A 21,499-nucleotide genomic window follows, 5' to 3' on the forward strand; every position below is an offset into this window, starting at 1 on the left:
TAGTTGCGGTTTTGTTTATTGGGTGCATGCAAAGAATTACAAATACGTTAATCAGTTTAATATTATTTTCAATATATGATATTGATTAGCACAGAGAACACTTATGGTAATTATAATTTATATAATATGGGTCGAAATATAACAAAAAACCCATTTAAATTTATAAAAACTCTTTGAAAGTACAGATGAATACATCCCCGCTTAATTAAAATTTTAATTAGCAGAGCAATTTAATTGGAAAACCATTGAAACATTCACAAGAACATAGCAAATTAAATTCAAACATAAGTATTTTGTTCATATATCAGTGCGACATTGAAAGTATCTCAACCCCCCAGAGATCTTAAACTTGAGGTAGTTCGGCTAAATGGAAACTGATTGAAAGGCTCTGACTCGCTCGCACTTAAGTGCTCATTTCTTGGGGTCTATAAATATGTCGGCAGATGCTTACAAAAGCTCCGGCATATATACACAAGAATCGGAGGCTGCCCTTGACTCCGTTGAAATGCCCCCATGGCGATTTACAATTGAATTATGCCCAACAGGTGCCCCATGCGATTTGGAAAACTCTTCGAGGAAATGACTTCGATGGCTTCCAGAATTCAGTGCCTTTGAAGTAGTTCTGTGTTAATATTTGGAGAATGTGCGGAATTGTGTCAGTTAATAAAAAAGGAAGGCCACATGCTGGGACAACTTAAATATTTATATGCCTATAGCCAAACTTACAACCAAAAACTTAAGCCTTGAAATAATAATAATAATAATAACAATAATAAAAAGATAGATAGAAAACAAATAAAGAGATATGAAAGGACAGAGGAAAGGACTTTGTGAACCCAGGCAAAAACGCAAACGAAAGTCAAACCAAGCCCAAAATCAAGATCAAGATCCGAGGGATCATAGATAAGAACCATGGACTGGACTCACCTCCTCGGAGGCATTGGCATAGGAGCTGTGCTCCTTCTCTTTGTCGCGCAACTGAGCCTTCAGCCGCTCGATTTCGCGCTGGAACTCATCGCGTTCCTGTTCGCGTTCGGCGGCCTGATCCTCCAGGAATCGCCTGGTATCCTTCAGCTGCTTGTCAGCGGTATCGATCTGTGTTTGTGTTTGTGGTTATAGGTCAAAGGAGAGGGCATCGAAGTGGTGTTTAATTCATAATTAACCTGGCTTACGGACTACTCGAATTTATTTTTGGATCATGCGTTTAGCACTCAATGTTAAAAGGTGGGAAAGGGAAAACTTAAAAAGGGGAAGATGATCCGTGTGCAGACCGTTTCTTAACTTACCTGGGACTGCAGATCCTCGCGATCCTTTTTGCTGAACTCCACCACTTTGTCGCCCTCGCGGCAAAAGTCCTCGATCATTTGTAGCAAGATAACGGTCGAATTGCCGTGGTCTCTTGATGGTTGCTCCTTGACCGGAGAGGATGAAAGCAAATGACGCGCTCTCTCTTGGAGGGCAAGAAAACTGGCCGATGATTGATCCAATCCCTGCTCCTGCAAGCTCTTCATTGTGCCCAAGCCGTATCCCTCATTGTAATCCGTGTGGTTCAGAGAGTTCAACTGGGAGAGCTGATCCCTAAGTGCTTGTAGCTCCTGTCCCAGCTCCGCATTGCGATCAATAGTGCGACTGAGTTGCTGTTGCAAGTTCTGACGATCTGCCTCCGATTTAATCAAGCGATTCTTTAGCTGCACAAGCTGGAACGACAGCTCTGATGCATTTCCCGCATGCTCTTGAAGATCTGGAGGTAGGGAGGAATGTGTTTTTCCCGCCTCGGGATTGCTGTTCTTCCTCTGATTGGCCACGCCCATTTGCTGATCGTTCAAGGAATTTGTGCGCAGGAATTTCGACAGTACTTGTTGATTCACTGCACCTGTGGTCTTCAGACCATCTTCCGCCTCGCAGCAGAGCTCATGCTCCTGTTTTTCCGGTTCGTCCAAGTGCTCCGACGACTCATCGTGTGTCCGCTGCTTATGCAAATCCTCTGACAAATGCAACAGGTAGGAGGCTTCCGACTTCAAACGCTCTAGGCAATCATTCAAATCGAAGTCCTCACTTGGCTCTTCGTTGCTCTTGCTGTCGATGAACTGCACCAAACTCGGATCCTCCACAACTTCCAGCAGGCTGTGGACATCCGGCACACGGAGCATGTGCTTCGTATTATTTAGGGAGCTACTAATGGTAGCCTCCAGATCATCACCTCCATCTTGACTGCGACTGTGGAACAGCAGGCGTTGCACCTCCTCGGATAGTGTGGCATTCAAATCCTCCTCACAGTGGGCCACACACTTGGCCAGCCGACAAAGTACGCTGCGGAAACTCTTGGACAGCTCCCTCAATCCATCTCGTTCGCAGATCACCTGCTCCAGGTCACGGGCTGCATCGAAGGTCAGATGGCGCTTGTTCTTTCGATTCAGCTGCTTTTCAAATTCTAATTTCAGGCGCGACATCTACGATAATCGACAAAAATTAGGAATTAGGAGAAGTTGTATATGAACGGAGTATATGCATTCGTTACTCACCTCTTCGGCATGTTTAATGTTCAGCTGAGTGATCTCCAGTTGACTCTTGGCCGTAAACTTCTCGCGCAGCAAGATCAGCTCCTTGGGCCAATGCTGATCGTCCACGGTATTCTCCGACAATAAACTCTAAAAATGCAAATTGTTTACATGGATTAAAATCTTTTGTTTATGGACAATGTGTGAAAAGCTGTTGCAACATTCGGTTGCATATTGCATGGGAAAATCCGGACAGATCAAGCTTTCAGAAGAAACTTTTTCCGCCTTTCACCAGAGCATAAATATTTATGGTTTCAACTCAAAATATTTAGATGATATAGATGGGAAGTGATCTGTGCGTTTTTCTTTTTTTTTTTACATTTTTGATCTTTATTCTGGCTCATCCCAAGTCGAGTGTGTCGATCCCTTGAGGGTGGCACAAACGGAAACAGAGCCAGATACATAAATCTTAATAAGAATCTTCCCCACCCAAAACGTAAAAAAAAAAGAAAGAGAAAGGGGAGTGTGTATGGAGTTTGAGCTTATTTTTGGATCGAACTGCACACCCTCGCTCATGATTAAAGCATATTTAACCACATTAAATACAATTAAATATAGCTCAGAGTTGATGATTTGAAAGTAATTCAATGAATTATCATCACTAGGTTGTCTCTTATCTCCCATTCGCTTCTCAATTCCCCACTAGAGGGTCATGATCCCGGCAGATTGTGAATTTTCTTTGTTTTCAATCATTTTCAATATTTACTTCAGACTTTTACGTCGACAAACAAAACGATGCGCTACAGACTTATATAAACACGATTTAAGTAGATAAGTGAACTGAAATGCATACATATTATAAGAATTCCATTATTCCAAAGCAAAGTGCTTATAAAATTTAAATTCTTTACATTTTAATATTAATTTTATTTTAATATTATTTTTGTATCTAAACTCTTAGCATAAAGATAAATCGTTCCTATACCAATAGAAGGGACTGTAGGTAATTTTCTTGATTTCCCTTTGTTTATTTGGAAAATTACATATTGCCAGAGCTAAAGCTTTTTCCCGCAAAATTTTTGTCTTCGTCCAAATTCGAATTTTATTTTCGTCACTTGCAATTCTACATTTCATGTGCACTCAACATATAGTATATATAGGAAAGCGTGTATTTCGTGCAATGCTACAATATATTTTTAGATCTTTGCATAACAAGACGCGCGGCAATAAATCTCCAAACGAGCTGCGAAATCTTTGAGCTAATCCAAAATAGAAAGCAACGTATTTTATAGGACACAACTTCGTTTCTATTGGTTCATGTTGAGCAGCAAGGCCAGCAAACTGTATGCTTGATTCATGGTCTGAAATAAAGATAACTTATACAAGGATTTTCCAGAGTAGAAAATACAACCTTGGTAAACAGAGGTAAACCAATATGAAAAAAGCCACCGGCTTTTAAGGTCACCGGTCGATTTAAGTACACCATAAACATTAAAACTAGGCGACGCATTCGGCAATTCATATCCGGCCAATCCGAATTGTACATGGAATCGGTCAACATATTTGCAGAATCGATGACGGCGTTACCATATATGGTGGGCAGCATGACCTGCATGATCATGGCCACTAGGTACTGCATCATGGCGGCAAATCCTGGCAAGTCCTGCAAGACGGGACTCTAAATAGGAATTAACAGAGTAATAGCCGATTGGAAACCATTAACTTCACACTCTCACCATCTGCATGCTGTAAATGGTGAAGCAAATGATAAGGGAACTGACCAGAATTTGGGTGAACGTGCTCTTCGAAATAAAGATTTCAATGCTCAAGGCCTGTTGCTTGAGTCGCTGGTGCAGATGGATCAGTTCCAGGAACTTCTCCCTCAGATCCTTGTCATCATGCTGAAGCTTACTCAATCGCTGGCCCAACATACGCAAACACAAGGACAGATGCAGCATCAAGTACCAATTAACAGCGTCCATGGTTACGTTGCAAGCACAGGCAATAGGAATGGTTGTGGCCTGATAGATGAATGCATACCAAAAGAGAACAGGCTGCTGCCAATCGAATGGTGTCCACATCCAGAAGGGCAATCGATTTGGGATATCAAACAACGGTTGAATCACAATAAATGGGATTACACCAGCACTGCACAAACAGTAAAACATAAAAACACGATTGAAACGTCGATGCTCGAATCGCCACATATCCACTTCCTGTTTGCTCCTCAGCTCGAAAAGATCCCACGTGCTCCACTCGGACAAAATGCCTTGGGCCACATGGGCATACTTCCAGATATTGATAACTTTACCTCCCAAGGCAGTGGTGGTTAGGCAAATCAAAAGGACATCGGCGGTATGCTGTATATCCCTGCTCTTGATTGCCTCCAACCACAAAAGCAACACAAACAAGAATGTAAATGGAACGTGCAAGGCATATGCCTGCCAGTTAGTCCAGTCCGGTGTGGACACCGATTCCTTCCTCGGCCAGAGACGCCACCATTTCAGCACTCCCGTCAAAAATCGCACCGGTCGAATTCGATCGTAGTCCATTGCACAAGTCCAAGCTCGGATTATTAAAGTCCGATTTTGGAGCTACTTTATATAGGGCTGCCCTAATTGATTTCCTTGATTGCTTAATTTTAGGGGCGTTCCTGGAACCTTGACGTTTCAATTAAAATTCAATTAGCCAAGCCAGTTGGCTGATTTTACATGAATCTTGACGTTAAATCATATTCACCATATTTCCTTTGCCAATTTAAAAGATAATTTGCTGATGGTTTCTCAACTATTTTTGCTTTTAGAAGGGAAAGAATCAAAATATTGTTTATATATTAATTGATTTGTTAAAGAAGATCCAAAAGTCGTTCTTTATAGCCTGTCCAAAGCCCCGGGAAAGTGACTAAATATAACCTAAATAAAGATTCCAAGAGAAACCGAAAATTTTGCGCCTGGAACAAAAATAAACTCCTCATGGACCGATTGCGACTGGAAATGGGAATTCTTCGGTTTTAATTTCCTTTATTTTTGGGGAGAAAGGCCAACGACTCCTCAAGTAATTTTGGAGAAAGACACATCTTTGACAAAGTGCAGACTGTTTGTTTATTTAGTCTGCGTTTTTTTGGTAGACTTTTGAGTGATGGACTCTTAACAAATTTAGTTTGTTTAGTCAAATTGATTTGCTTACTTTTAAATTTCCTTTTTTTTAGATCTGTAGTTTGCTTTTTCAGATCCGCAGTATTCCTTTTGGTTTCCAAATATTTTTGAACACAAGAACCGTTAGATTCGAATCTACACACACACAACAAAAAGTCCAATTAATGGGCACAAAAACACCACGTAAATTAGTTGTTTGTATGTACAATTATTTTCCGCTTTTTGGCAATGATTTGCATATTAAACTTTTCACAAGAACCACTTGAAGCACGCGAAGATTTGTAGAATCTATAGCTAGAATTCTTTTCCTCTCTCACAAACCGTTTGTATTTTATTTGTATGAATGAAGTATCGTATGTAGACGTACGCACGCATTGAAGTAACGGAGAAGACTGAACGCCACCCAAAGCAGGCAGCTCATATTATAATGAAAATCGGCGGAGAGAGCGCATGGGATCGGGAGAGATCGCATCAAGCAGTGCACTGCTTGCTTTCCCTCTCTTTCGCTGTGCGTGTTGGAATTAATACAAATTTATGAGCGTTAATTTTGAAAAGTTATATAGACAGTACCTAGTCGTCTCTCTTTTCACTCTTGTCCGGGTGTTTCTGCTCCACTTTTCCCCTTTCATTAATCCCCATTTGAGCCTCACTTCCTGGTTTGACTTTATGAGCTCCATTTCATGACTTCATTAGATAAGTGTGAAGTATTCAAATTATTATGCTGTGACAACAGGACAAGCACATGTCTTTCAGCGGGAATTTGGCGCGCTCTTTTGCTGCTTTTAGATATATTTGTATCTCTGCATTGTCATATTGCCCGCAGAATGTCTGCTAAATTTGCTGTTGGCAAACAGACCGATCGGCAGATAGCCCCCATATGATACATATAAAAGACTATTTTCTGACAGCATAAGTGGGGCGGGAAATTTTTGGTGAACAGTGATGGGGTTTTGTGCCACAGAATGATGCGATTTTATAGTATTTGAATAGTGCGTAAACATACAGTATATATTGGTTTCTTAGGACCATTGTATATCACTACTGGGGAAATCTGAATAAAGCCTAAGTTGATTGAAAACGCAACAGTTTTTTAACCATAATTTCTAAGCCATCAACACTACTACTAGTATCAACAGTAACTACTTGTAAACACAATGGCATATCCAGCAGTCTTTGACCTTCGATGGATTTATTTTGGTGTCGCACAAAAGAACAACAAATAGTGCCCCGTGTAGCGCCAACTAAAGGGAGGTCTTCTCTATTTATCCCAAGCATTTGCTGACACGTGGCCACCATATTTGGTGAGGTGGCGATGATTGAGGCAGCTGCTGGAAAGGATTGAGGCATCTGTCAACGACACAAGGGGATCATTGACTGGTGGGTATAAATAGCGGCATCCCAGGTATCAAAGTGCACACTGATTTAATGCTACATAATTCGAAGCGAGTTGAAAGTTCTTTTGGCACACGCTTGTGGCAGCATGATTTTCATGTTGCTCTGTTTTTAGATCTCTCGTATTTTTCCTCTTGCTTTCATTTAAAATTTTGGCTACTTGACAAATTTCGCACGTTTTTTTCATGTGAGCTGCGTGCTGCAGTGTGTTTAAAAATAATTTATGCTCGGGAAGAGATTTTTGCAAGGGAGACACTTTAAGATTAGACCAATCAGTGGGGTGAATCACGCATACAACGATTGCGTTGATCATTAATTAAGCTGCTTATGATATTAAATTGTGTTTTCAAAATCTTTAACTCTTTCGAATGAATAATAAATTAAATGTATGCAACAAACAGCGAGGAATGGGTTCGAAATAAGCAGTTTATGAATTAATTTTGATTAACAGAAACCGTGCAATGAATTGAGTTGCATGCCACATGCCTGCCTGTTCCGCTCACCTTAATCTGCTGCTCCAACTCGGTGGCGATGTCCTGCCGAGCCAAGGCCAATTGCTCCTGCAATCTCTTCTCGTACTCCTCGATGATTCGCTGAATAACCTGCGATTCGTTGTTGAAATTCAACTCATCCTCATCGATGATAATAAGGGAGGTATTCGCGACTCCCCCTGCGGATTCCTGATCCGGGCAGGTACGTTCGGGTGATTCGGTTGCAGGCTGTGTTAGTTTTTGCATTTGGGTGTTGATTGCAGGTAGTTACAATTGGTTTAGTTTTTGGTTTATTGGGTTATAAAATTCGAAAAGAAAAACAAGAATGGACATGCAGTTAGCACAGTTAGTGAAAACAAGCTTAGGTGTACAATGTGACTCCAAAAGTTTTATCCATACCTTATAGTCATCATCACCCTGCTGTCGCTCATAGAACTTTATCCGATCGCTCAGCTTGCGCACCTGATCCTCATGCGCGCGCTTTAGCTCCTTGATGTGGGTTTGGTAAAAGATCTTTAGGTCGGCTATATCCGCAGTATTCTACAAAATAATGTACATTATTATAGGCAATTTTGGTAGATGGAAAAAGGACTAAGAAGTTATCCATGCCGAAAAAGAAAACATCTTAAAAATCGTAACTATTTTGTTAATCTTTTTCAATAAGTAGAAGAGTTGACTAAATCCCACTCACGTCTTTTTCAGTTTTTCCAGTGTTTTCTCCCAGCGAATCCAAGCCACAAGGAGTCATCTGCCTGTGACTGGGACTCAGAAGCAGCTCAGCTCGCTTCCGTTTGCGGGGAGATGGTTCCTTGGAGGACACCGCGGCGGCCCCTTCCTCGGGCAACTGATCTACCTCCGAGCACTCCGATGAACTGTCCCCTGTCTGATGCTGTGACTTGTGCGAGAAGACATCGTCCGAGAATTGCTTTTCCAGATCGGCGCACTTATGCTCAAAGTACTTGCGCAGATCCTCCATTTGCTTGGCATGAGCTGCCTGCTGGTTCTGTTCGCTGGTTAGCTTCTCGCTCTCCCACTGATCGCGGGCAATCTTCAGCTCCTGGGCGCCAAGATCACGACACAAGGTGATCTGTTGGTTCAAATAGTCGTCGAACTTGCGCTGGACCATCTGGAAGATGCGCTGTTCGGTGGGCAACAGATATGTGTGGAACTGTTCGATCTGCTTGCTAAATGTCGGTGTCCACTCCGGGTTTGACGCCTGCAGTCCCAATTCTTCGTTGGTTTGTAACTGAGTTAGCTGCCTTTCCTTGGAGCTGCGTGATCCGCGCTCTTCGTTGTCCGTGAGAAAATGACGATCCAGATCATCATCGCTTTCGCTGATCAAATCCATGGAGATCTCTGAGATACGCTGACCGGGATTGCATTCCTGATCGGGCCATACGGCACTCGAGCGTTTCACTGCATCGAGCGTCTCTTGGAGTTGCCTACGCAGATTCTGTACTTCGCCACCCAGACGATCCGCATCCACCTGCAGCTTGTCACGCACATTCAGCGATTGCTGCAGCGAATCGGTTAGTTTGGCAATCAACTCATCCCTCCGTGACATCTCCACATAAATGTCCAATGTCTGTGGGGAAAAGAATTATTTTTAGTATATGCACAAAATTAATTTACAATATATAGATACACTTACTGGGCCGCCTAGTTCTTCCTGAAGAGTGCGATACTCTGTCGAATTGGTCATTAGCGAACTGGAATCCCTTGCTGAAGCTGGACCCGCACTGGATTCTCTTCTTGCTGTCTCAAGCTGCAGATTAAGCGATGCCAAGCAGTTGTCCTTGGTCTCCAGTTGGGTGTGTAGTTCCTGTACCTTGGCCTCCAGCTGCTTAAGCATATTTAAACTCACCAAACTGGAACTGCTGCCCCCAGTTTTATGTGCTCCTGGCTGCAGCAGAGTTTTAGACTCATCCAAGGAGAGGGAAGGCGGATCCTGCTCCTCTTCCATAGTTGTGCTCATCGAGAGAAGTCTCTCGCTTTCTTCGGTAATATCCTCCAGAACATCCTTGGAGAACTCTGTGAGTGGCACTCGCTCCATTTGTTTGATTTCTAAATTGTTACTGCTGCTGGTTACTTGTGTTTGTTCCGCTTCCGTGGGCGAAAGTTTGGGTGCATTGTCCACAATCATTTGCTGATTCATGGCCATTAATCGCAGCTTCATCAGTTGCAAGGAACTCTCCTCATCGTCGTCATCCTCTTCATTCTCATCATCATCCATTTCCAGAATGGTTAACTCTAAGGGCTCCAAAACATCTGCTTGCAGACGTAATGTGGTCAATGCTGTAGCAGCTTTCCTTTCTACAATCTGAGGTTGTTGCAACGCAGGAAGCTTCAATGCTTGCAAAGTCGAAGTGGGCCTGTTGTCCACGTGCACCTGATCCTCTGACTCTTCATCTAAATCGGTGATTAAATCTTGTTTCTGTGAAGTATTGACGGTTTCCTCAGCTTCGTACGTCACCTCAATTGATTCATTTGTGGCAACTATTTCTTCCATAGAGTGATCCTGCTCGTCGGTTATTTGGCTTTCATCCACCTGAGTTTCTTGAGGTGCACTGGCACTAATGGCCGCACTGCCATCGGTTTTATCGTCCATCTCATGGACTGGCTCCTCGACCAATTCGGAAACATCATCCGTAGTGCTTTGATTACTTAAACTTTGATCTACAGACTCATCATCTTCGTGCAGGGAATGCACAGGTTTCCTCTGCTCCAATGGCAAACTGATATCAAAGTCATCATCATTAGAGGAGAGACTAACCTCCACTTTGGAGGCAGCTGGAAGATCCGAACCCTCCTCGCTTTCATCCTCATCGACCAGGAAGTGCTGAGCCAACTGGCCACCAGATAACTGGGCATCATCGATCCGAAACTCATCAGCATCCTCATCCTCTGCCGGATTGCTACTCAAACTTTTGGCACTTGATTGCTCATCCTTTGGCCGGGCATAGGCAGCCGCCTCCGATAGAGATTCCAGTGGAGTATTTAGCTGCTCCTCCACCTCACTGATCTCGATGGCCTCTTCGATCTCCTCCTCAATACTACTGCTAGTTGTGGTCGTTGTCGTTGCTGTTGTGGCCAGAATGTTAGCACTGCTCGGCGTTGTTGCCGTCGTCGCCGTTGTTGTGGTGGTCGTGGTTGTCCGTTGATCGGCCATTTCAATGGTTATGGAACTGGTGGGCTGCTCGATGCTAAACGACGACACAGATTGATCTTCCTCCGTAAGGCTGAGATTGTTCTGGCGCCTGAGTAATTCGGCGGTATCCGTGGATGTAACCGCATATGGGGTGCTGCTACTCGATGTTACCCCCGTCCAACTGCTTCGCGAGATTATATATGTGCGCGTAGAATCATTGTCGGAGTCACAATCATCTGCTGGTTCCTTATCGGACACACCACCGGCCACATGTTCCGATTTCTCGGCGCACTGTAGTTGCTCACTCGACGAAGTCGGCTTCTCAAATATGATATTTAGCGTGGGTATGAACTCAACGTCCACACAAGTTGCTGCTGCTCCTCCAGTGGCGCGTGATGTTGCAGCCGTGGATGTTGCTGTTGCCACGGATGTTGCTGGCAATTCTTCGAGAGTCGCCGCTTCGATCGCCTTATAGCTTACACTGGCACCGTGCGGCCGGAGCAATGATGTGATCTGTAACGTAAATAAAGCAATATTAATGGCCATTGCATTTATGTTTCTCCGAAATATATTGCCAAAGCATTTCTTTGATGAAAAACACTTTAAAGGATTGGAATAACACCAATTCGCTTTATAGTTAGCTTAAGAAGCAACTAAAATGTGTGTTTATCGTTTAAGTATTCATAAGTATTAAGTATAATTCATAAAATTCGTAATAAATAAACAAAAATAAAAATTATTATCTATGAATAATTGTAAAAGTAAAAGTAAAAAATTCTTTATAGTATTCATACAATTCTTAAGTTTAGGCCTTTATTTCCTAAGGTATATTTAACGTAATGTTAAATTTTTTTCCAATAGTTTAGTAAGATCAAAATAAAATATTTTCAATTGCAATAGTTTATAGTTTCTTTACTGAAAGTAGGGAAATATAAGAAATTTCAATATGAAGAGGCATTATTTTTGTCCAAAGTTTTATACCAAATTGAGTTATTGCCTAAGAATTGATACCAATTGAGTTAGACCAAAGACACTAGAATAACAAGACGCGTAACGCCATACGATTTTTTGGCACACAATTTTTTGGCCGTGGCTCTAGAGGTGGCTCCAGGCTCTCTCGAATTTTTGTTAGAGAGCGAGAGAGCGAAGAGCGCTACAGCGAACCGCTCTTTTCTACGCATACAGTGATAGCAGACAACTTTATGTGTGCACACGTATGCTCATGCATTGTAAATTTGACAAAATATGCCCTTCACCGTAGAAGTTCTTAGACTTTAAATCTATATTATTTTTTATCAATTGGCACCATGCGAAAAATTCTTGTTTTGCATTGCCTTAACGTTATTATTATTTGAAAATAGATTAGAAAAAGCCAAATCTATGTACATATTATCACAAAAATCAATTTCAAACATGACTTTATATAAGAATATTTGTCATTAGAGTATTCATCTTGCGGCGTGTGAAAAATTAATAAGGCAATGATTGTTGAGTGCTTGTGTCCGCATTTCGTGCCTCAAGATATGAACAAAGCAAAGACACTAGAATAATTCTAGTGTCTTTGATATTACTTTTGCAATAAACAGTTATCATATTTAATTATTTAGTATATTTATTAAATCATTTGACCTAATATGATGTAACATTAACATTAAAAGTGTTTCAAAAAAATTATTTCGCTTTTAAAAAATTGTCAGATGAGAGACAAATTAGAATTAAACATAAATATAAATGTGTAAACGGTAGATAATTCGAGCGGCGATTTTAACAAACAAATTTAAACAGCTTTAAAATTATAATAAGAAGGGCGCGAATTTTTAAAAATTATTTTATTTCATCATATTGCTACGAAATTGGCAAAAAACTACCCTAATATGTACAATGTAAATTCATTTCTTTGATAAGAATTGATTTCGGCCCGAAAATCGTCTTCTAGCACAACACGCACACATATACGCGTTCTCGTCTCTTGTTTTTACTCACACAAGCAAGCAAATTCTATTTTTAGATTTCTTATGTTCTCAGCGTGAGCGAGCGGAAAGAGAGCAATTTTGGCCGTCACCAAAAAAGTGGCTGCATAGTGCCAAACCAATGTATGGCCGTTACGCATCTTGTTATTCTAGTGTCTTTGGTTAGACATTCGGCTGCTGATATTTTACCAGCCGCAGAATATTAGAACATTCCGATTTGCTTGAACAACAAATGAAAACAAGAGCAAGTTTTCATTTTTCGTTGGCCCACTTGTTGTGTCACCAGGCCGTGCCACTTGAATTATAAGGCAGCACGCGTCGTCTGTCGCCATAAATTTATTTTCTAGATTTTGATTCGATTTAATGATGTCACCCAGTTGTCAACGTCTGAAACGCATTGTGAGGATTCTTTTCGAGGTTCGCAATCGTGGCGGCCCACTAAACTTGGTCGAAAGGTATTAAAAAGCGATTTTATTGCGTAAACAAATGCGATTGGAAATGTGGGCAATGATAGGCCAGCACATCCAATTTCAAATTGACCTGCATCTCAAGTGTGGTTCTGTGGATTGGTGGCTATCTTTTGGAGAGGGCAAGCAAGACGCTACTGCTGCCCACATCCATTCCTTGATGGATTGCAGCTGTGTCGGTTGTCGGTTTCCCATTTAAATTATAATTAGAAGCATTCGAGGCATCTTTATGTTTGGTAATAAAGTTCCCTTCGCGGAGGAGTTGCATATGTTTGGATTATTTATTTTTGGACTTGCCCACATTAATTAAGAAAGACGTCTCTGTCCACTCGAGTGATCTATATGTCTGAAGGTGTTTGAAACGTGTGCCACACATGCATCCGTTCCCCAATCGAGTGAGGAAATATTTAAGCATTTTCCAATTACATTTTTCACAGATGGAAATCTAATTAGATCGCATGCATATATAGCGATGTGCCAAGGCGATGCATTCAACGTTTGAATAATAAGCCTTTTCCAACTTATATCGTAGATCATACAGTAAATGTCGGCTTACATATATGCAAACTTTTTAAATTTTATTTAAAATATATTTATTGCAATATTTGCTTTAAAAAAAAAAGAGTTATTTCCCATTTATATTAAGTTTAAATTGTAATTTACATACAATTCAAGTCCGTACTGTATTTTGAACGACTGAAAAATATATTTTCCATATTACACATACGCCATGTGGGTCAGGCCGTAACGCTTGACAAAGTTTTCACAATATTAGCGGAAAATGCTTGTGAAAAAGTTATCCAATTCCCGGCCACATGGTGGTTTGAACGTCCTTGAACTTGTCAGGACAAAGACAACAACAACACATTCAGGAAGTACCAGCACAGCGATAAGGATATCGGGATAACAAGTTTGCACCTATAACCATGACAACGGATTTTCTTTGAGTGTGCGTGAAAAACGAAAACGAAAGTCTTTTACATTCCTTGCAAACATTTCAATTTGTTGCTATAGTTTGGACCTCTTTTGTGGGCCGTTGTTTGGGTGTGACACACATTTCAGTTGGATCGTCTGAGGTTTTTGCACTTCGGCGACTAATAACAACAATGCCACTCCCCTTTGGAACGGGAAAAGGGGCGAAGGACCTAGCCCAACGTCTCTGTTAATGGCGCTGACGCCTTTCCTTTGATTTTCCACAAGATATTGTCGATAAACCCTCAATAATGGCACGCATATTGGCGAAAATGATTAAATTAATAGCTTTGCCTGGCGCAGAATTGACAGTGAAATATGTTGGACAAAAATAAATTCGGATTGGAGAAAGGATTTTCTTTTGCGTTGCTATGAAGAAAGGTTATTTCATTTAAAGGGTTTAGTTTAATATAAATTCTTAAACGCTTGCATTTAACATTTTCATATTTTATATAAAAATTTACATATGAACACACAATTTATATGATTGTGAAGTAGATGATGAATTGCTTTATATCCTATACCCGCATTTTATTTGATTTACAAACCAAATCTTTTACAGCATTATTCTTTCAAATAGTAATTCTAATAAATAATATTCAAGAACAATTAAGAATGAGATCGTATCGTAACTAAATTTATAGAAAATATGGTAAATACTGTATAATTTTCTCTAAGTACACTGCAATGCAAAAAAAATCCACTAATTTGGTTCATTATCATGCGGTTTCGAATGATATTAACACACTTTGGCTGGCGAGTGATGCAAATGTCACTGGGCGATGCTAAAGATCACATTGCGGACAATAACTGAACTCACATGCAATTTCCCCATTTCGCTGCCCGCCACTCATTCGATTCAATTCAGCGATGAAGAAGTTATCTCAATTAAATGCAATTTACAATCACTTAAAAAGTCCATATATCGACAATGGCTATTGAGGGTTACATTGTGCAAACTTCTACGTATATGCAAATGTTTCGTAGATTTTTTTAAACAATTTTATGGGATCACAGGCACTGACACTGCACTCTTATCTTTATAGAGCTATAAATGTGCGGAAAACCGAAAAACGACGACGCGACCGCCTGCAGTGCAGGTTCTTTTATAAATAAAACGCCCGAAGAGACATTCAATTGAAATCAGTCACTCAATCCGAGGAAAATCAAAAGAAAAGCGTTGGAAAAGAGCAGCCACGGGAGAGGCCGAGCGATTGAGAGCGAGTGCCGCGGAAATTTGCAACGCGGTTCCAAGCGGTTCCGTGCACCGAATGTTCGCTCCCATTTTTTATTTATAAACAAAATGTGTGTGTGGAACATAAATTTGTTTGGAAGATGGTGATAAATGCAAAAGAGTAGTTTTAAAAGCATTTAGAACTATTGTTTTACGATTCGCGATTGCGATTGATACTGAAGTAGCTATATATATAAGTACTTAGAATTAGTATTATAATCAGAATTAATGTCCCTCAAAAACTGTTATATTTCATTTTTTATAGTTAGTAATTTATAATTATTCTATAATCATCATAAAACATTTTAAGTTAAGTTTAAAAACTTGAAGTTCAAATTTTATTTTAAAATTTGTATACAATAACAATTTAATATAAGAAATTCGAGCCATTAATCATTTCGATGAATATTAAAAATTTTTGATCATTTTCGTATACATTATCCAAAAATTTTCATCGTATTGCGGTACATGTATTAGATTTATTCAGCAACAAGTTGCAGAAACATTCTTTCCTCAACAAAATCGATAAGCGAATCGGTTATTGTAGCGAGACATTTTTTCAAAAATATGAATATTGATGTTTATAATAAACAGGGAAACAGTAGCCAAGATTCACTAATAAATGTATTAGTTATTTAACAAAGCAATTAAAACCGCATAATGTGGACAATTCAATTATAATTTTCACTTAAAAAGTTGCTCTATAATAATAAAAAGTATGCTATTCAATGATATAAAATATAATACTTATTTAAAAAATAAAATATTATTTAAAATTCCTAATCCGTTGGGTATTTTTCACTGTAGATTGTTTACAGATTTCGGAAGGGCCTTGTGGTCTTCTAATCGAAAGTTCAAAGGCGCATTCAATTTCGATTTCATTTGTAAACACACTTGAAAAACAACATGTTCTGTTTGTGGATCGTAATGAATTGAAAACACACATATCAAGGCGCATTCAACCCACATTTTGTGGATTTTATGCACAATCCGAGAGCACAGATGATGGATGTTCGGCTCCCAAATGGGTTAATACTTTAATGGATACCCCTGATTGTTTGGCTTACCCAATCGTATATAGTGTACAGATTCATGGTGACTGCACTTGAACCAAATAATTTATGGCCTATTCCCTGTTTTTTGGCCGCCTTTGTTGACACTTGCGCCTGTCAGTTGGCTATATCTATAGGCATTCTAGATGTGGCCCAAATGCGATCCATTTTCTTGTTGATGTTTTTACGTAGTGGTTTTGATGACACTATATTTTAGAATTTTTTCGGGTTGACTTGCTTACAAACACAGACGAATGCAACGAACCGAATAATTTTGTAGGTTAGGTTGGAGACTTTACGTAAAATTTGATATTTTTTTAATTTAAAGTTTAACACGAAGACAACACAATGGGGGAAACTAGCTACTTAAAGCGTGAACTCTTAATTTATCATTATGTGATTTTCAATGCTCCTCGAGGGAGAAAGAACCGACAAATTTGAAACTTAAAAACAAAAAAAAACCAATAGTGCAACCGATCTGAAACAGTTGCACGTAATAGCGAGCGCGATGCAACTGAGAACCAAATCCATTGCGAAGAGTCTTTATATTTTTGGGGTATCGGGGGATATCCACGCTCTTTTTCTCCCCATCCAGATACTGTAATGCTCAGTGAAGCACAACAAGAGATTGTTTAAAAATAATCAATCGTAAACAAAATTTGTTGCAGTGGCATTGAGTTGGGGAGAGTCCAAAAGAGAGAATTCAATGTACTACTACCAGATCGCGAGAGAAACAAAGAGAAATCCGAGAGATAAAGGGGAGGAAAGTAATTAAGTTTTATCGGTTGTTCTATAAATAAGTTTTAACCAGAGATTAAGGAACTACAAGATATATTCGATAAGGAATGATTTAAGGAAGTGAGAACACATTTATGGGTATAAATGAGACATTTATTTATAGGCTAGGGAAATATAAAGCTTTCTTTTCATTTCAATTATTCAAAAAATCTGAAATGCTACAAGAGCATTAATAATGTTTTGAGAAAAATATTGGAAGTTCAACGAAATATTTGAATGCTTAAATATCAATAAAAACGCACTCGCATATATTTTAATATAAAATATTTATTTTTATCTATTTGTTATTGCTTGTCGGTAGTTAGTCTTAAGAAAACTCGGTGAATATATCAGTATCCAATCGGTATATTCATATAAAAATATCATTCGATTAGGGTAAATATCCTTTATACACTTATTAGTTAGCTAGTCAGTTATTTGTTTATAAATGCTGTTAACTATATAAAATATTTCCATATTTTCTAGGCATCCTGTTGTAAGGCGATTTCTGTCCCCCTCGGGGATAATATTGTCCTGTGTTTTTTGTACTTTAAAAATTCAATACAAAATTTGAATGTCGTTCGATAAATTGCTTTCAATACGTCAGTTTTCAATTTGGCAGATCTTTTGAGCATTGTTATTTTCTTGATCCTAAATAATTTGGCTAACGAACTTAAAATTCGAAAGGAGTCCAATAGTTTGAGCTGCTTTTGCTTTGTAGTTTCTCAGTGCTACAAAATTAGTTTAGTTAATCACATTAAAAGGTGAAAGTGCATGAGAATTCCGTACAACCTTATAGGTCAATTAGGATTTCCGCCCTCCTTTTGCTTAAACTTGGTGGAGTATTTGTAGAAATCGGACATCTCGAAGGGTTTCGTCACTTCCTTGTACGGCTGGAAAGTGGCCTGCTGAACTACGGTCATGTTTTTGGGCGACTCGATGCGAATTTCCGGCGATAAACTGGCTGTGGCCACTGTTACTGGCGGTGACACAAGCGCTGTTTGGACAGCATTCCCATGAGCAAGTCCGCTTGAACTGCCATTACCACTGTGACTTAGGTTCTGGTTCTGAGTATGAGCCTGATTTGCGGGTGGCGGTCTGGGCGGCGGCGTTGGCTGCTGCATTTGACTTGGCTTGGGTGGTAAGTTTCGCAGTGCTGGTATGTCCAGAGGTTCCAGCGGATACGATACCGATATCCCCAAAGTTTGCTCCATTGCATTGAGATACGAAGTCGATTGACTTAGCAGGGCTTTCGAACTGGTATTCACCGCATAGCTGGCACTGGGATAATTCGGAGTCGGTCGCTGGTTGGACATGGAATAGTGACGACCCGCTACCGACATGGACTGCGAGGAGAGCTTAGCGCGGGGTTTACTTGAAACCATGGCAGCTGCGCCGGGATTACTACTCCCATTACTACTCCCAGCTGGACTGTGGGGCTGTGAATCCATCTGCCTGATAACAGCTGGCCCATCTAGCGAAGATTCCAGCCACTGCTTGGGCTTGGGCTTCTTCTCAATGGTCGTGGACGAGGATGACAGTGAGATCTCATCGTGCGGCGGATAGCGGCTGGGTGGCATAGGCACCGCCAGCATATCGCTGGAGTGCGATTTCACCTCTATTATGCCCAATTGTGGAGGAGTTAAGGGCGCTATGTGTGACTGGGAACGCCATCGATATTGCTGCTGATGCTGGGCAGCTTCCATATCGACGGAAACATAGCTGGGCGCAAGGGATATAGCATCTAGTTGTCGCTGGTGATGTAAAGGATTACGCTGTTGCTGCTGCTCGTAGCTGATATTACTGGGCGATGCCATTGGGGACACATATTTCTTGATGTTCTGACTTGATTTAATAAAGCCGCCCTCATTGTAACTTTGATGCGTGGGCGATAGGTAATATTTATCGCACTGCACTATAATTGGTTGCTGCTGGGGCGCCACTTGTGGCGGTTGCCTTAAAGTTGCTACATTGGATGAATTCGCCGAGTACATGGATATGACATCCGGCTGTGATCTCTGGTAGTTCATGTTCATTGCTAAATGAGCTTGTTGCTGATGCTGCTGGCGCATATATTGCATTTGACTCGGCGTGGGTGTTGGTCGCTTCTTCAGGGCACTCTTCACCAGAGGCGGTTGTTGTTGCGCCTGCTGCTGGGCCACGCCTATTACCAGCATATCGCCCGCCCCCGCCGATGAGGAGGGTTGGTAATTGTCATATTCTGAACTGCGATTCGATAGCGTTTCCGACTGTCGATTGTTATTGTTGATGGTCATTTGGCTGTCGCGACTTTCCCGACTCGTTGTACTTTGTTTTCTCCTCAGAATTGAGCTGTTTTCCCTTGCCAACGCTTGCAGCTGCTGTTCATGTTTGTACTGTTGTGCTAATTGGACAAAAAACTCATTGACCGTCATGTGCTCGTAGTTGCCATTGATGATGGCGGTCTCCTGTTTCTGGATTTGCTGCAGCAGCCAGCTTTTTTCGCTAAGACGCTGCTCCAAGGCCTGTTTCCTAGCCTCCAGATTCTCCTTCCTAACCTTTGGATCATCCTCGATTTTATTGTTGTTGCTACTGCTGCTGTGGTTATTGTTTATGTTATTCGTATTGTTGTTGTTGTTGAGATTGTGCATAGAGTTGCTTGTAGTTGCCGCCTGATCTTCATCTTTAAGACTGGCCATATTTCTGCTCTTGGGCGCTTTCAATTGCATCGCCAGTGGTTCGTCGGCTTCGTTGGTGGGTTGTTGGTGCGGGTTTTGGTATTTCAGGGGATCCTAGAAAAGACAAGCAGTCTTCGATCAGTCGCCTCCTTTGTTTTTATGTAATTTATGGGTTTATTTTGGGGTATTCACCCCACTCTGATACAAAACTTTAACCATTCCATTTTTGTTTGCTACATTTTTTTTTTAACATTTTGAAACAAGAAAGAAAATATAACAGAATGAGTCTGTAACTCAGAAGCTGATTTTTCTTAGTTAGTCTACGAAAACTATCTGAATTATTTTCAAATATACTGTATAAATTCTTATTGTATCAGAGCTGTCGAATACCCCTGGATGATTTCGTTCAGAGTTAGCATTTTGAATTAGAGACGTGCACTAGTTTATTAGGATATTAATGCTTTTTGTTGTATGTACAGACTTAGTTTTTGTTTGCTTCCGATTTCCAACCCGTTTCATCACGCACCACAACCACAGTAAACCTTGAAGCGAACCCTCTCAAAAAAATGGCCAGAACTTTAACCCAAAACATAGAGCATCCCGATGAGGTGTTGTTAGGTTTGTTGTGTCCGTGTTTTTGAACATTTTTTTGGTTTTGTTTCGTACAGTCTTGAGTTTGGCCTTCGTGGCCGGCGATGACTTAATATCAAACGTGCAAAAGTCGTTGAATTAAGTGCGCCTACAGTGGATGCTCGCTGAGAGGAACCAAACTGGTTTTTTCTCCGCATTCTTAATAATTTTCATCGTGGGGGTTGGTTTCTAATTAAAGAACCTCCACTGTGCATGTTAAATGATGTAAAATGGTGTGCACACATACACGTACAATAACAAACTACGCTTATGACTAATAAATAAATTATAATGCATACTTTATACAGATCGATTGGCCCACTCATAAAAAAAAAGAAAACAACAAGACAACAACAAAAACAGGTCAAGAACGAAAAACGGTTAAACAAAAACAACTCGCAACTCACCGAACGAAGACCTTTGTTGTTGTGACCGCTGCCTCTTTGGCCGGTGTACGTGTGTGTGCGTTGTCGTAAAAACAAACATCAACCGTTATGTGTGGCAGCGCCTGTGAATGAGTTAATTTTTTAAGTGTTTGCAATAAAGATTTCGGAAAATTGGCAGGAAAACAACATTTGTATTAGCAGCTCAGGTGAGAGAGTGCCGAGAGAGGGAGAGAGAAGCACACCTTTCTGTTTTATCGCTCGAAATGCGGTCGCATAGCGTCGCTGTTGTTGCAACGCCGCGTCCCCTCGGATAGAAAACAACTAAACTCGTCCTGTTTTTCACATTAACCGCTTGTTTTTCAATTTGTGCGCTACGCGTTTGAGCAATTGGTTTGGGCAGCACTTGAGTTCGGCCGAACTAAACCAAAATTGAGCAAATTATATGGGAAAAACCAGACTGCAATGCTGCGCCTACATAATTAAAACAAAAACTAAACATATCGATAACGAAGAAGGCCCTACCCGATATCGATGTACTGGAGTGCTGAAAAACATCATAAGGTGCTGTTATTATCAGCCGCCCTGTTAGGGACAAGTGATCAATGTTGCCGACACGGTAACAGTGATTTTGGGATACCTTAATTTTATCAGAGCATTGTTTTTAAATTTA

At 40.6% G+C, this 21,499-nt stretch overlaps 3 protein-coding genes across 14 annotated transcripts in view, besides 1 other annotated feature; all 3 read right to left on the minus strand.

The window, feature by feature from the left end:
- Positions 1-21,327, minus strand: part of Plp (Pericentrin-like protein) — a 28,644-nt gene extending 7,317 nt beyond the window's left edge. Inside the window, exons 1-9 of one of the 11 annotated variants that reach the window (NM_001259833.2) lie at positions 21,072-21,327; positions 20,851-20,951; positions 9,188-11,197; positions 8,228-9,121; positions 7,936-8,076; positions 7,549-7,764; positions 2,523-2,648; positions 1,287-2,450; positions 928-1,095 (exon numbers count right to left, since the gene is read on the minus strand). In NM_001259833.2, coding sequence (NP_001246762.2) covers positions 928-1,095; positions 1,287-2,450; positions 2,523-2,648; positions 7,549-7,764; positions 7,936-8,076; positions 8,228-9,121; positions 9,188-10,705 — 4,227 coding nt within the window. In that variant the 5' untranslated portion in view covers positions 10,706-11,197; positions 20,851-20,951; positions 21,072-21,327. Of the gene's footprint in view, positions 1-927; positions 1,096-1,286; positions 2,451-2,522; positions 2,649-5,684; positions 6,029-7,548; positions 7,765-7,935; positions 8,077-8,227; positions 9,122-9,187; positions 11,198-14,913; positions 15,157-16,394; positions 16,797-20,850; positions 20,952-21,071 lie in introns of those variants that run through there. The other 10 variants (NM_001274936.1, NM_001274932.1, NM_001032402.2 and 7 more) reach the window with 10 other exon arrangements.
- Positions 3,510-5,050, minus strand: Or71a (Odorant receptor 71a; the record flags this gene model as incomplete). Of its 2 annotated transcripts, none has more annotated exons than NM_001259834.2 (3): positions 3,510-3,859; positions 3,910-4,176; positions 4,280-5,050. In NM_001259834.2, the coding sequence occupies 3 exons, from the start codon at positions 5,048-5,050 to the stop codon at positions 3,806-3,808; spliced, it is 1,092 nt and encodes a 363-aa protein (NP_001246763.1). In that variant the 3' UTR covers positions 3,510-3,805. The 2 variants fall into 2 exon arrangements, with proteins under 2 accessions (NP_001246763.1, NP_524078.2); NM_079354.4 differs by having other exon boundaries at positions 4,235-5,050.
- Positions 11,710-12,815: a mobile genetic element.
- sstn (stepping stone) lies at positions 17,426-21,322 on the minus strand. Its single transcript, NM_140488.3, has 3 exons — positions 21,072-21,322; positions 20,851-20,951; positions 17,426-19,927 (listed from the first exon to the last, which is right to left on the minus strand). The coding sequence occupies exon 3, from the start codon at positions 19,862-19,864 to the stop codon at positions 17,957-17,959; it is 1,908 nt and encodes a 635-aa protein (NP_648745.1). The 5' UTR covers positions 19,865-19,927; positions 20,851-20,951; positions 21,072-21,322; the 3' UTR covers positions 17,426-17,956.
- Positions 21,328-21,499: the final 172 nt, after the last annotated feature.

Source organism: Drosophila melanogaster, chromosome 3L (assembly GCF_000001215.4).
Source record: "Drosophila melanogaster chromosome 3L".
Classification (NCBI taxonomy): Eukaryota; Metazoa; Arthropoda; class Insecta; order Diptera; family Drosophilidae; genus Drosophila; species Drosophila melanogaster.